Below are 15146 nucleotides of genomic sequence, written 5' to 3'. Positions count from 1 at the left end.
ACCCCTCCCAACCTCAACAGCTTTCTAGAGGGTGGAGGTAGAGTGTTCTGGATTTCCAACATCCCTCTGTGTGAAGAAGCTTCCTGACATCACCCCCCTGAACAGCCTGGCTCGAGTTTTACAGTTCTGACCCCTTGTTCTGGACTCTTCCCCTGCCCCCCCCCCACCGACCAGAGGAAAGTTTTTCTCTCACTTGACCCTATTGAATCCTTTAATTAACTTAAATATCTTGATTAGATCATCGCTGAACTTGTGCAGCAAGTCAAATCAGCCCCCCGCCTTTTGCCCTCTTAATCACTCCCCCCACCTCCCCTCATCTGCTCAGTCGTGTTTTATTGCCCCCCTCGTTAGGGTTTTGGAGGTGCACCAGGGGGTGTTTGGGTGCTGGGGGTGGTGGGTAGGGGTGCGAGGTTGAGGGGGGGAGTTGGGGGGAGCCAGAGAGTTGCAGGAGTGGAATGAAATTGCCTCTTTGTATTTTGTGCCCCTTCTGCCCCCTCACTGGTGGTGGTGCAGCCTGTGAAACCTCGATCGTGTCCCCCGCCCCCCCCCCCGCCCCAGTCAACACCAGAGGCGCAGCTGGTCTTCCCGGCTGGCCGAAGGAGAGGGAGCAAGATGCTTGCCTGACGATGGTGAGCGGTAACGGGGAGAGAAAGTGAGGGCATGGAGCTCTGACCAGCGTCCGGAGCTGGGGACGGAGGAACTGTCCGGCTCTTTGTCTTCAGGCTGGGAAGGGACGACAGTGAGCTGCAGGGGCTTACAGGGCACTCGACTAAACGAGGGCTGTGTTTCCCTGACCTTTGACCTTGCCACCGTTGATCACAAGGGTTAGTGTGAGACCAAAATCCGTCAAACCCCACCCCCACCCACCCCTTGGCCCTGTTTACTTTTATTTTGTAATCAGATGGATGGTTAACCTGCCTTGCCCATCGTGTTCTTGCCTCAGTCAGAGGCCCTCTGATGTGAGGTTGAGAGATTTAAACCCCTGGGAAAGAGATGTACAGAGTGTTTGATACTGTAAGTGAAAGGACACTGCGTGTAAATCATGTTTGATAACTTAAAACACACAAAACTGTTTTTGCAAATGATGTTTTGCGTTGTACTGTGTTAATAAACAACATGGACAAGCCTCATTGTTGTCGTTCTCTGTCCTATCATTTTCTTACTCCTACTGAACAATGTGCCTGTGCTGGACTGACGCTGCAATAAAGCTTTCAGGGTTTATGTTCATTTCAAACACTTTTCAGGCTCTTCATGTTTATAACCCCCAGTATCCAGCCCTAAAACCTTCCCAGCACAGGTACAGCACGGGGTTAGATAGAGTAAAGCTCCCTCTACACTGTCCCCATCAAACACTCCCAGGACAGGTACAGCACAGGGGTAGATACAGAGTAAAGCTCCCTCTACACTGTCCCCATCAAACACTCCCAGGACAGGTACAGCACGGGGTTAGATACAGAGTAAAGCTCCCTCTACACTGTTCACATCAAACACTCCCAGGACAGGTACAGCACGGGGTTAGATACAGAGTAAAGCTCCCTCTACACTGTTCACATCAAACACTCCCAGGACAGATACAGCACGGTGCTCGATACAGAGTAAAGCTCCCTCTGCACTGTCCCCATCAAACACTCCCAGAACAGGTACAGCACGGGGTTAGATACAGAGTAAAGCTCCCTCTGCACTGTCCCCATCAAACACTCCCAGGGCAGGTACAGCACGGGGTTAGATACAGAGTAAAGCTCCCTCTGCACTGTCCCCATCAAACACTCCCAGGACAGGTACAGCACGGGGTTAGATACAGAGTAAAGCTCCCTCTACACTGTCCCCATCAAACACTCCCAGGACAGGTACAGCACGGGGTTAGATACAGAGTAAAGCTCCCTCTACACTGGCCCCATCAAACACTCCCAGGACAGGTACAGCACGGGGTTAGATACAGAGTAAAGCTCCCTCTACACTGTCCCCATCAAACACTCCCAGGACAGTTGCGAAACGAGCTATTCGGTCCTTTGAACTGCTGCACCATTCAATAATATGGCTGATCTACCTCAACTCCAGCCCTCTCCAACACACTTCAGTGATGAAAAATTACTCAATTCCAAGTCTTGAATATACTCATCCCCAGCTTTCCCGACTAGAGAATTCCAAAAATTCCACTCCTCATCACAGTCCAAACTGCTGATCCCTAATCCTGAGATTGTGAAACCCGCCTATAGTTTGAGACTCTCCAACCCAGGGGTGGGTGGGGGAACAGCCACTCGGCATTGTCCCTGTCCAACACTTGAGAATTTTATATGTTTCAATGCGATCACTTCATTCTGTTAACCTCCAGGGAATACCAGCCCATTCTGTTAACCTCCAGGGATTACCAGCCCATTTTGCTCCAGCTCTCCTTATGGGATAACCCTGTCATCACAGGAATCAGTCTTTGTTATATCCCTTGGAAGGCAAGTTGTGTCATGATCAAAGCCTGTGGTTCCTGGCGTCGACTTGCGAACCCCCTCTGCACTTCCAGAGTTGGACACCGACCAGCTCTGTGGATTGAGGTGATTGATCTGGACCCTTGATCAAGTTCCACAGAGGGAGAGAGAGAGAGAGAGAGAGGTGCAGGACCTGGACCCGGCTCTTTGCCAACAGCAGATCTTACTCTGGATTTGGATCGTTACACTGCAGTGGTCCATGGGGCAAAGGTCAGTCAACATTGGGGCATGAGGACAGGGGGTAAATTATGCCACTTTGCACTGGTCATTTTGAAGTATAGCATATGAAGCAAGGTTACCAGTGGGGTAACCCCCTGTAAACCTCTTCAAATTGGGTGCGATCTTAAATACTGCAAAGCTTTGATAAGGTTGATCAAAAGGAACTATTTCCTGGGGAGGGGGGAGGAGGGAGTCTGGAAGGAGGGTGCAAAACCTTCAAATTGGAGCCAGGCCGTTCGGTGGGGGGGGGGGGGGGGGGGGGTGGGTGATGCAGGAGGCACGTTCTTCACACAAAGGGGAGAGGAAATCTGGAACTCTCCCCGCCACAGCACCCCCCAAAAAAGAGGTGGGGGGGGGGGTCCATTGGAGCTTTCATGGTTGAGATGGGTAGATTTTTGTTGGGTAAGGTCATCGAGGGATATGGAACTGAGGTGGCAAAATAAAGTTGAAATAAAGGTCAACCATTGAATGGTGGAACAGGCTTGAGGGGCTGAATGGTCTTCCCCTGTTCCCACTACCCTGCTTATAAATACTTTTTGGAAGAGCCCTGGTCTTACTCTTTTAATGTGGGGGAGGGGGTGGTTAGGCATTTGTTATTATTTTCTTCCTCCCCACCCCAAGATCACAACCCTCTCCCCCCTCGAAACATCTGCCCTCGCCTATCCCGGTTCAACTTGACTCTCTGTGTGGACGGGGCCGATGGAGACCCAGCCGGGTGGGGAGGAGGAGGAGGGGGAGGTGGAAATCCGAAGTGACTGTGAAAGAGGAAGTGGCCACGGTTGTTGGGACAAAAACCTCAGAACATGAAGAAAACGCTCATCCAAATTCACTTCCCTCTCGAGTGGCCAGCAGCCTCATCCACAGAGACGATGCTCCTGAATGAGGCTCTGTCTGGCCTGTTAGGCCAATGGCAATCGATATTGAACCCACGACTCCCAGCGACCCCCCCGCCAGTCACCATCGCTGCCCACGTAGCAAACAGCGTCCGAATCAAATGACAAGGCGCGTTTCCCTTGCACCTCTTGCTGACACAGGACTTTCCAAAGTGTCGTCACTGTTGTAATGTAAGAATCACAGCGGCCAATTTGCGCACAGCAAGCTCCCACAGCAATGTGATAATGACCCAGATCATCTGGTTATTTAGTGATGACACGAGCGCCAGGGAAAACTGCCCCCAACTCTTCTTCCAAACAGTGGCCATGGGATGTTTACACCCACCCAAGAGGGCAGGCAGGGGCCTGGGTTTAATATCTCATCCTAAAGACAGTACCCCCAACAGTTCAGTGCTCCCTCAGTACTGACCCTCCGACAGTGCGGCACTCCCTCATTACTGACCCTCCGACAGTGCAGCACTCCTTCAGTACTGACCCTCCGACAGTGCAGCATTCCCTCAGTAGTGACCCTCCGACAGTGCAGCACTCCCTCAGTACTGACCCTCTGACAGTGCAGCACTCCCTCAGTACTGACCCTCCGACAGTGCAGCACTCCCTCAGTACTGACCCTCCGACAGTGCGGCGCTCCCTCAGCACTGACCCTCCGACAGTGCGGCGCACCCTCACCACTGACCCTCCGGCAGTGCGGCGCTCCCTCATTACTGACCCTCCGACAGTGCAGCGCTCCCTCAGTACTGACCCTCCGACAGTGCAGCACTCGCTCAGTACTGACCCTCTGACAGTGCAGCACTCCCTCAGTACTGACCCTCTCACAGTGCAGCACTCCCTCAGTACTGACCCTCTGACAGTGCAGCACTCCCTCAGTACTGACCCTCTCACAGTGCAGCACTCCCTCAGTACTGACCCTCTGACAGTGCAGCACACCCTCAGTACTGACCCTCCGACAGCGCCCCCACCCCCCATTCCTGAGAGGCATGGGGTCCAGAACTGAACAGCAGCACTTATTGCCCACTCCCAATTGCCCTTGAACTGATTGACTTGCTTGAGTCAACTGTGGGGTCTGGAGTGACATGTCAGGCAGACAAAGTAAGGTCGGCAGATATCCTTCCCTAAAGGGGCATTCGTGAACCAGATGGGTTTAATTTGTAAATGGTCATCATTAGACCTTTAATTCCAGATCTTTACTGAATTCAAATTCCACCATGGACGGGACTTGAACCCAGGTCCATGGACCTTTACCCTGGGTCTCTGGATTACCAGCCCAGTGACAATACCACTACACCACCGCCTCGCCCATTAATCCTGTTGTGTCTGGTCGGGCCTTTAGGAAACCAAAAGATAGGATCAGCCCTTCATTATTGCAGCCCAGCCCGTGAGATCCTTTACTGTGCGTGAGAGTTGATGTTGTTTTTGAAATTCAGGCTCTCCCTGAGCCTGCCCTGGCATGTCCCATCGCTGCCTTGTTGATTCTTCCCTCTGATTGTGTTCCAGCTGCCGGTCTCTTCCTCCCCACCCAGGGTCCGGCATCTGAAACAAAAACGAAAACCAGGAACGCGCGATTGCCTCGTGCCTTTCACCACCTCAGGACACCCCAACTTGCCTTCGCCGCCAGCGAGGTGACTTGGTGTGAACACCCATTGCATTGGCTGCCAATTGGCGCACAGCAAGGTCCTTAAAGGAGCTAAATGACTGGATCGTCCGTCGTCCTTTGATGTTGTTGAGGGATAAATATTGGCCCCAGGACACCAACCCCTCCCCTGCCCCCACAACCCCACCCCCGCAAACCCCAACGCCCCCCCCCACACCCCTCCCTCCCAACCGTTCTACTTGCAAACAGCGACTGTGGATCACTCACACCCACCCTAGAGGACGGGTGGGGCCTCTGTGTTAACACCTCCTTCGAAAGACTGCGCCTCCAACAGTGCAGCACCTCACTGCTGGTGCCGGGGTTTGTCGCCCTGGATTGTGCGCTCGTGTCTCAACTTCTATGGCCTCACGACTGAGAAAGAAAGAGAAAAATGTACTTATGATGGAGCCTTTCAGGGCCGCAGAAGGTCCAGCTGATTTGGGTTTGCCGACCGGCGCCACACTCGGGCCAGTGTTGTGATTTCTCCGCGAATCCCTGGGCTGGGTCTGACCAAACTCACCACGCAAAGGAGCCCTCCATTAGCCGAGGCTGTGCTCCAACCCATGCTTCCTGTTCTCAGGACCTGACCCACCGTGTCACCCAGTACAGCAACACTGAACGTCAGCTGGGGTCCTGCTCGGAGTCCACGCTTGGAGGTCTGTCTGGCCCCCCCATCCCCACCTCCCACCTCCCACCCACCCCCCACCACCACCCCCCTCCCCCCCACCCCCGGCCCTGCCTCCGAAACTCATTGCCGTCCAGTGGTCCGTCTCGATCAGAGCCCTGTGCCTCGTGATCTGCTTTACCCAGTCTCCCCCCTCCTCCGTGCCCCCCACCACCGCCCCCACAGAGTCATCACCCCCAAGCCTCAGTTAACCGAGAATGGGGGCTTGTGATAGGGACAGCCCAACACCCCAACAAAGAGGAGCAGGGAAACGAGAGATCGCAGACGAGACAAGCGAAACACTGACAGGCCCACGTAAGTCAGGCAAAGATTTTTCCCCCAAGGTAAACTGAGCTGGAGACGTGGTTAGGGACGTTGACTGCACAATATGACCATTTGGCCCATTGTAGCCCTTTCTTCATATTCCGAGCTGACCCACATTCTCACTACAAGACTCATTCTCTTCCCTCCAATTAAATATTGGGAAGATTGAGGCCTGTGCTTTGACTCTCCGGCTCAAACTGCGTTCCCTACCCACTGACTCCATCTCTCTCCCTGGCAACAGTCTGGTCCTGTTCGCAACCCTAGTGTCACATTCGACCCCGACCTCATATCATATCTGTGCCTGTTGTGACATCACTCGACATCACACCGGCCTCAGCTCATCTGCTGCTGAAGATCCCATTCATGCCTTTGTTACCCCCGGATTCAACTACTCCAGTGGGCTGGACTCAACTACTCCAGTGGGCTCCTGACTGGCCTCCCACATTCTACCCTCTCTAAACTTTAGGTCATCCAAAACTCTGTTGCCTGTCCCTTTACTCACACCAGGTCCCAATCCCTTATCATCCCCATGCTCGCTGATCTACATTGGCTCCCGGTCAAGTAACATCTCGAATTGTTTTCAAGTTTCTCCCTACCTCCTTCAGCTCCTACAAGCCTCCCTATCTCTTAACCTCCTCCAGCCCCTACAACCCTCCCTATCTCTGTAACCTCCTCCAGCACCTACAACCCTCCCTACCTCTGTAACCTCCTCCAGCCCCTACAACCCTCCCTATCTCTGTAATCTCCCCGAGCCCCTAAAACCCTCCATACCTCTGTAACCTCCCCCAGCCTCTACAACCCTCCCTATCTCTGTAACCTCCCCGAGCCCCTAAAACCCTCCATACCTCTGTAACCTCCCCCAGCACCTACAACCCTCCCTATCTCTGTAACTTCCCCCAGCCCCTACAACCCTCCCTATCTCTGTAACCTCCTCCAGCCCCTACAACCCTCCCTATCTCTGTAACCTCCTCCAGCTCCTACAACCGTCCCCACCTCTGTAAGCTCCTCCAGCCCCTACAACCTTCCCTATCTCTGTACCCTCCCCCAGCCTCCTATCCCCCTCCCTACCTCTGTAACCTCCTCCAGCCCCTACAACCCTCCTTATCCTTGTAACCTCCTCTAGCTCCTACAACCCTCCTTATCCCTGTAACCTCCTCCAGTGCCTACAACCCTCTCTATCTCTGGATATCCCCTCCAGCTCCTACAACCGTCCCCACCTCTGGAACCTCCTCCAGCCCCTACAACCCTCCCTATCTCTGTAACTTCCTCCAGCCCCTACAACCCTCCCTATGTCTGGATATCGCCTCCAGCTCCTGCAACCCACTCAGATCTCTGTGCTCCTTGATCGAGCCTCTTGAGCGTCCCCCAATTCCCATCGCTCCACAACTGGCGCCCATTCCTTCAGCTGCCTGGGTCCTAAGCCCTGGAATTCCCTCACCAACACTCTCCGCCTGTCTCTCTTCTTCTTCTCCTTTAAGAGGCTCTTTAAAACCTCCCTCATTGACCGAGTTTTTGGGTCACCTGTCCCTAATATCTCCTTATGTGGCTCGGGGTCAAACAAAATTTTTACTTAGTTCTGTTGAAGGGTCATGAGGACTCGAAACATCAACTGTGCTCTTCTCCGCCAATGCTGCCAGACCTGCTGAGTTTTTCCAGGTATTTCTGTTCATGTTTTCTAAGTTCCTCGGGATGTTTGATTACATTAAAGGTGCTATATAAATGCAAGTTGCTGTTAAATTCTATCAAACGGTCTCTCGAGAGGCCCTTTAACCTCCTGAAGGCCCCAAACTGCCTGCAAGGGTGGCATGTTGTTTGATCGTGATGGAACCTTGGGGGTTAATGCTGAGCGGGCTATATTTTTTGGCTGGTTGTGTTGTTTTGGGAGCAGGAACTGCCTTCAGTGTGCAATCGTTCTGAAGGCAATGAGTCAGGCACAGGTGACCGCAAAACAGTTTTCACAAAACACGGGAGCTGAGGATTACTTCAGGTCATTAACCGAGGACCCAGGACCACGTCAACAAATCCTCTGGGTGCCAACAGGCCCTTTGACTCACTCCACGACAAGCAAAGTTAACTCTTTAACCCTCTCTCCCTTATTACAGACACAGGGCAACTGACGGCCAGCGCAACCCTGTCAGTATAACTCCCAGCACTCCCGTGGCAGTGTAACTCCCAGCTTGCCCGTCTTGGGAGAGTTCTGAGGGTCTGATTGGCCTGATGATAAGCTGGATGATGTCAACCTGTTGCCAACAATTTCCTGCGGTTTCACAAGTTCAAACTGCTCCCTGAATAAAACCTTTAAACATTCTGTTTATGTTCTTCTGTTCACATTGTTACTGGGTAAATATCCCAAAACCTCACCAGATAAATATCCCCAAACCTCACTAGATAAATATTCCCAAACCTCACTAGATAAATATCCCCAAACCTCACTAGATAAATATTCCCAAACCTCATTAGATATATACCCCCAAATCTCACTAGCTAAATAACCCCAAATCTAACTGGGTAAATATCCACAAATCTCACTGGATAAATATCCCCAAATCTAACTGGGTAAATATCCCCAAACATCACTACATAAATACCCCCAAACCTCACGAGATAAATACCCCCAAATCTCACTAGATAAATATCCCCAAATCTCACTGGATAAATATCCCCAAACCTCACTGGATAAATATCCCCAAATCTCACTAGATAAATATCCCCAAATCTAACTGGGTAAATATCCCCAAACATCACTAGATAAGTACCCCCAAACCTCACGAGATAAATATCCCCAAATCTCACTAGATAAATATCCTCAAATCTCACTGGATAAATATCCCCAAACCTCACTAGATAAATACCCCCAAACCTCATTAGATAAATACACCCAAATCTCACTAGATAAATATCCCCAAATCTCACTGGATAAATATACCCAAACCTCACTAGATAAATACCCCCAAATCTCACTAGATAAATGCCACAAATCTCACTGGATAAATATCCCCAAATCTCACTAGATAAATACCCCCAAATCTAACTGGGTAAATATCCCCAAATCTCACTGGATAAATAACCCCAAACCTCACTGGATAAATAACCCCAAACCTCACTAGATAAATATCCCCAAACCTCATGAGATAAATACCCCCAAATCTCACTAGATAAATAGCCCCAAATCTAACTGGGTAAATATCCCCAAATCTCACTGTGTAAATACCCCCAAATCTCACTGGGTAAATATCCCCAAACCTCACTGGATAAATAACCCCAAACCTCACTAGATAAATATCCCCAAATCTCACTGGATAAATATCCCCAAACCTCACTGGATAAATATCCCCAAACCTCACAAGATAAATATCCCCAAATCTCACTAGATAAATATACCCAAACCTCACTAGATAAATATCCCCAAATCTCACGAGATAAATATCCCCAAATCTCATTGGATAAATAACCCCAAACCTCTCACCGGGTAAATACCCCCAAATCTCACTGGATAAATAACCCCAAACCTTACTAGATAAATATCCCCAAATCTCACTAGATAAATATCCCCAAACCTCATTAGATAAATATTCCCAAACCTCACTAGATAAATATGCCCAAATCTCACTAGATAAATGCCACAAATCTTACTGGATAAATGTCCCTAAATCTCACTGGATAAATAACCCCAAATCTCATTGGATAAATATCCTCAAATCTCATTGGAAAAACATCCCTGAATCTCACTCGATTAATATCCCCAAATCTCACTGGGTTATTGTTGTAATTATGCTTTTGTTAAATGTTGGACTGTACCTTTGTTCTGAAGGTATTAATGTATATAATATTTTGGAAAATATTTTTCTTTTAAAGTGGAGGTTTAGTCTGTGGGTGTGTCTTAATTGGATTAAAACCAGCTAGTCTGGGTGTTTAGATGTGTACTAGTTTTGATATGTAAGTAGGTTAGAGAGCATTTGCATTTTTTTTTCAATAGAGTGTTCAAGAAGTGGGGTGAAGACTGATGCCTTTCTAGCAGATACCAAGGCATATTACTAATAAAATTGTTACAGGAAAGGGCTTTTATTGTTAAAGAGGTTTAGTTCAGGGGTTGTTGATACAATGAGAATTAACATTCAATGGGGCTGGTAGGTATAACTTCAGTAGTTTGGGGTTTACAGACCAGAGACAATGTGAGATCAAAAGGCAGCTGCAAGCCTCCAACTTGCTCCACAGCAACTAAAGAGAAAAGAACCTCATTTTTAATTCATCAGGTGAAAATGCTTTGCTAGCATTTGGTTCAGTCTATGGGTTGCTGTTGCCTTAATGGAGATTAGTTGGGGAATTTGTTAAAAGTTATGATAGTAGTAATTTGTAGCCATGTGTATACCTGTGTAACTTAATAAAAATGTTTCCTTTAATCTAATATAAAACTTCGTGAACTGGTGGTCTGATTCCTGAATTTGGAGTCGCATCACAAACATAACACTTAAAATTACAGGTTATGACAGTTGTTTAAAGTTTCCTTCTGGGATTTTTAAATATATCTACTTTACCAACTCCATCGGTCATAGCAGCCTTTAAAAATAGTCCTGTGATGTAAGATCACATGATCTGTGTAAACCAATGTGCTAGCAGTGCAGGCAGTTTAGAGATAGAGATGGAGTTGAATATGTGCGTGTAGTTGCTGCTGGCTGTATTGTAAATAAATCTAATGTTTACACTTAGAAAGTTGTCTGCAGATAAACTCTATTACAACCAAGCGATAAGGCCACACTATAACAAACTGGCGATGAGAATAAATCAGGATAAATCAAGATAAATCGGAATTGGTATTGTACCTCGTACAGTGATTGTGAGTATCAACGTCCATTTAAAATAACAAGATATACTCACTGAAAATGCTCCAGTTTGGTAGAATCAATCTCTGAGCCAGCCTCAGACGATTGGTCTCCATATATAGAACACCTCACATTCTTCTTTCAAGCGAACAAGATAATGGGGGAAGAGAAGAGGCGAGCGATCCTCTTGAGTACTTGTGGGAGAAAAACCTACAGTTTGATTCGAAGTTTGACCACCCTCAGTGCCCCAATTCAAAGAATTTCACAGAATTGGAGGACCTTGTGAAGGGACATTTTCAACCAAAGCCCTCGGTCACGGTGCAAAGATTCCGGTTCAATTCACGAAATAGAGCCCCGGGTGAGACAATTGCTAGCTGCATGGTGAACTTGAAGCAATTAACGGAAGACTGGGAGCTCGGTGAGACCCTGAACGACATGCTCAGAGATCAATTCGTGTGTGGCGTGAAAGAGGACACTTTTCAGGGAAGATTGCTGTCTGAAGTGAATCTGGATTTCAAGAAAGCGTTGGAAATAGCGCTGGCCATGGGAAGCGCTGTAAGAGATTCACAAGCAATACAGGGGGTGCAAAATGGCGCAGTACCACAAAGCGGGTGGGAACAGTCAGACAAAAGTGACACAAAAGAGCCAGACTCGGCCGCAAAGCAGGAAACAGCCCCCACTAACTGGAAAATAAGAAGGAAATAATTTAGCAGCTAAATCGAAGAACCACTTTAATTGATGTGGAAACAGCCAGTTTTTTAGCGATTGGCAATTTAAAAAAGCAGAATGTCACTTTTGTCTCGGAGGTGGACATATAATGAGACAGTGCAAAGAGAGATTTAAACAGGCTGGCAAACAACAGAAGAAGCCCAATGAAATCTACAGTGTTGAAGAGCCTGAAACAATACATCCTGACACTTACCCATTGTTTAACATGAAAGTCGGGAAGACAGAGCCAATATTTGTTACAGTGAACGGTAAACCAGTAAAAATGGCAGCTTCCGCTACTGTAACTGGAGAACACACTTTCAGATATTTAAATAATGGTGAATGTCAATTAACTTTGGAACACACATCCTGCCAAGTTGAAAATGTACACTGGCAAAGAAAATCTAAGTAAAAACTATCAGCAGAGTAACTGTCCATTGCAGAAACCAATTGGCAAAGCTACCCATGATGGTATTGAGAGGCAGAGGACCAAGCCTTCTAGGACAAAACTGGTTCAAAAAAAATCAACCTTGATTGGCCAGTGGGATTTCAAAAAGGGAATTGGGCGAGGTCATGTCTTGAAAAAGGAACAAGGCAAGGTATGGCAGAAAGAGCACGGAGAGTTCAAGGACTGCAACAGGGTGAAAGAGGAGCGTGTAAGGACTCAACAATCTGAAGAAATGCAGTCTATCTCAAACAAAAGCATGGAAGAACAGCAGAAGAAACCCTGCTGAATGACAGAGCTCAAGAAGAAGTGAGTAACCTTCGCAAGAAAAAGGAAAACCTGTTGAAAAACCTTCACGCATGACAAGAGTCCCTCAGATCAAAGTTTGTGCCTCTGGAACAGCACGAAGAGAAACAGAAAGAATTCAGCACCTCTCTGAACAAACTGAGGAACCAGTTGGCAGAGAAGATGCAGCAATGTACAAGTTTCCAGAGGGGGAGGGGGGGGTGCGGGGCAGCCAACAAATACGAAGAAGAGACGGAAGAGTTGGAGAAGCTGCTAAACGAAACCAAAGAGGCTTTGAAAGCAAAAGTCGGAGAGCTTTCCAGGAGGCGAGCAGATGACAAAGTTTTGGGAGACTCAGCTACCGAACTGAGACAAGTTGAGATTCACCCTGAGAGAAGTCTGGCCAACATTGAAGGCAAAATGAAGATGAGACTAAACTCTGTTTAGTCAAAAGAAGGTGACAAAAAGACAATAAAATGGTGGCAGGCAGCACCCATAAACCCTCGAAGGAGGCAATATACAAATTATCCAACTGTGCCTACTTTGATGTTATTCCAGTCCCTCCCAATGATTTGCAGGATGATGATGCTGAAGGTAAATTCGAAGAGGTGCAAGTTACTTCCAAGGCCTTATCTACAAAGAATTCTAGATGCTCTGAAGGGGATTCATTGGAGACCAAGCCTGCGCACGTTCTCTTTCACTACAGGACGAGCCCCCACCAGGACAACAGGAGCAACACCCGCAGAATTGTTGATGAGACGCCGTCTTAGGGCAATACTGAGCCTAATTTTTCCAAATTTGGAGGGGAAGGCAGAGAAGAGTCAAGGAAACTAAATAGCTGTGCATGACTTGCATAGTCGTGAAAGACAATTTACTTTTCGAGAGGCAGTTATATGTAAAGAATTTCGGTGGAGGACTGAAGTGGTTGCCTGGTGAAGTAAGTTCAGATCAGACCACGGGGGAGTGGAAGACTGAATCGCTCGTAAGCAGGTGGTCCGTTTAGGGAAAAGAGAGATACCACAACAAGATATGGTTCCACCTGTAACCATTACTGAACCGGTGTTTCCTGTTGAAGGGTCTCAGCCAAGGACTGACATGTCTGATGTCGCTATCAGAGTGGAAGACACTGAACTGCAAGTGCCCGTCAAGGTCCCTGATATTCATGTGGTTCCAGAGAATGTGGTTCCTGAAAAAGAATCTGAAGCTGTGGAGATGCAACCTTCCACACGGATCAGGAAACCACCTGAAAGACTGAACTTGTAAATTTCATGACCTGTGTAAATTAGTTAATACCATGAGATAAATATACTTATAAATACAATATGTACAGCAAAGTTAAAGGGGGAGGATTGTAGCAATTATGGTTTTGTAAAACGTTGGACTGTACCTTTAAGAATAGTCCTGTGATGTAAGATCACATGATCTGTGTAAACCAATGGGTTAGCAGTGTGGGCTACCTCCACAGTTAGTGTAGAGATAGAGATGGAGTTGAATGCACACGTGTAGTTGCAGCTGGCTGTATTGTAAATAAACCTAATGTTTCACTAAGAAAGCTGTCTGCAGATCAACTCTATTACAAACAGGTGACAAGGCTACACTATAACAGTAATTATCCACAAATCTCACTGGATAAACATCCCGAAATCTCACAAGGTAATTATCCTCAAATCTCACTGGGTCAATATCCACAAATCTCACTGGGTCAATATCCACAAATCTCATTGGATAAATATCCACAATTGTCACTGGATGAATAACTCTGAACCCCACTGGATATATATCCCCAAATCTCACTTGATTAATGTCCCAATATTTCACTGGATGAATTTCCCCAAATCTCACCGAGCAAATACCCTGGTACCATATTGGTTAAATATCCCCAAATCTCACTGGATCTCACAAAGAGTAAATACCCAGATATTACACTGGGTAAATATCATTGAGTATTATACTGGGTAAAAAAGCACTGGGAAAATACCTGAGTACCATTCTGGGTAAATACCCTGATATCCTGATACCCTGGGGGCCAGTTAGCCTAACATCTGTCATAGGTAAAATGCTAAACTCTATCACAAAAGAGGTTATAGCAGGGCACTTAAAAAATCTCAATGCAATCAGGCAGAGTCAGCATGGTTTTGTGAAAGCAAGAGCATTTTTGAATAATTTATTAGAGCTCTTTGAGGAAGTAACAAGCAAGGTGGATAAAGGGAGACCTGTAGATGTGGTGTATTTGGATTTCCAAAAGGCTTTCGATAAGGTGCCACATCAAAGGTTAGGACACAAAATAAGAGCTCATGGCATAGAGGGTAACACATTAGCATGGATAGGGGATTGGTTAGTTAACAGGAAGCTGAGAGAGTAAGGATAAGTGGGTCATTTTCGGGTTGGCAAGCTGGAATTAGTGGAGTTTCACAGGGTTCAGTACTGGGGCCTCCACTATTTACAATCTATATCAATGAATTGGATGAAGGGCCAGAGCGTATAGTTGCTAACTTTGCTGATGACACAAAGATAGATGGGAAAGTAAGTGGTGAAGAGGACATGAGGAGCCTGCATAGGGATACAGATAGGTTCGGTGAATGGGCAAAAATTTGGCTGATGGGGTATAATGTAGGAAAATTCGAACTTTCCACTTTGGCAGGAAGAATATTATTTAAATAGAGAGAGGCTGCAGAACTCTG

General features: G+C 47.6%; 1 protein-coding gene across 1 annotated transcript in view; it reads left to right on the top strand.

Moving 5' to 3' along the window:
* The first annotated feature begins 2302 nt into the window (after nt 1-2302).
* The window catches only part of LOC121270963 (apolipoprotein A-IV-like), a 32485-nt gene continuing 19641 nt past the window's right edge, over nt 2303-15146 (top strand). Inside the window, exon 1 of the mRNA XM_041176638.1 lies at nt 2303-2690. Within this exon, the coding sequence (XP_041032572.1) occupies nt 2680-2690 (11 nt within the window). The 5' untranslated portion in view covers nt 2303-2679. The remainder of the gene's footprint in view (nt 2691-15146) is intronic.

The sequence above is a fragment of the Carcharodon carcharias genome, chromosome 29 (genome assembly GCF_017639515.1).
Source record: "Carcharodon carcharias isolate sCarCar2 chromosome 29, sCarCar2.pri, whole genome shotgun sequence".
Lineage (NCBI taxonomy): Eukaryota > Metazoa > Chordata > Chondrichthyes > Lamniformes > Lamnidae > Carcharodon > Carcharodon carcharias.
The sequence above is the reverse complement of the archived record's forward strand: the minus strand, read 5'-3'. Positions and strand labels throughout refer to the sequence as shown.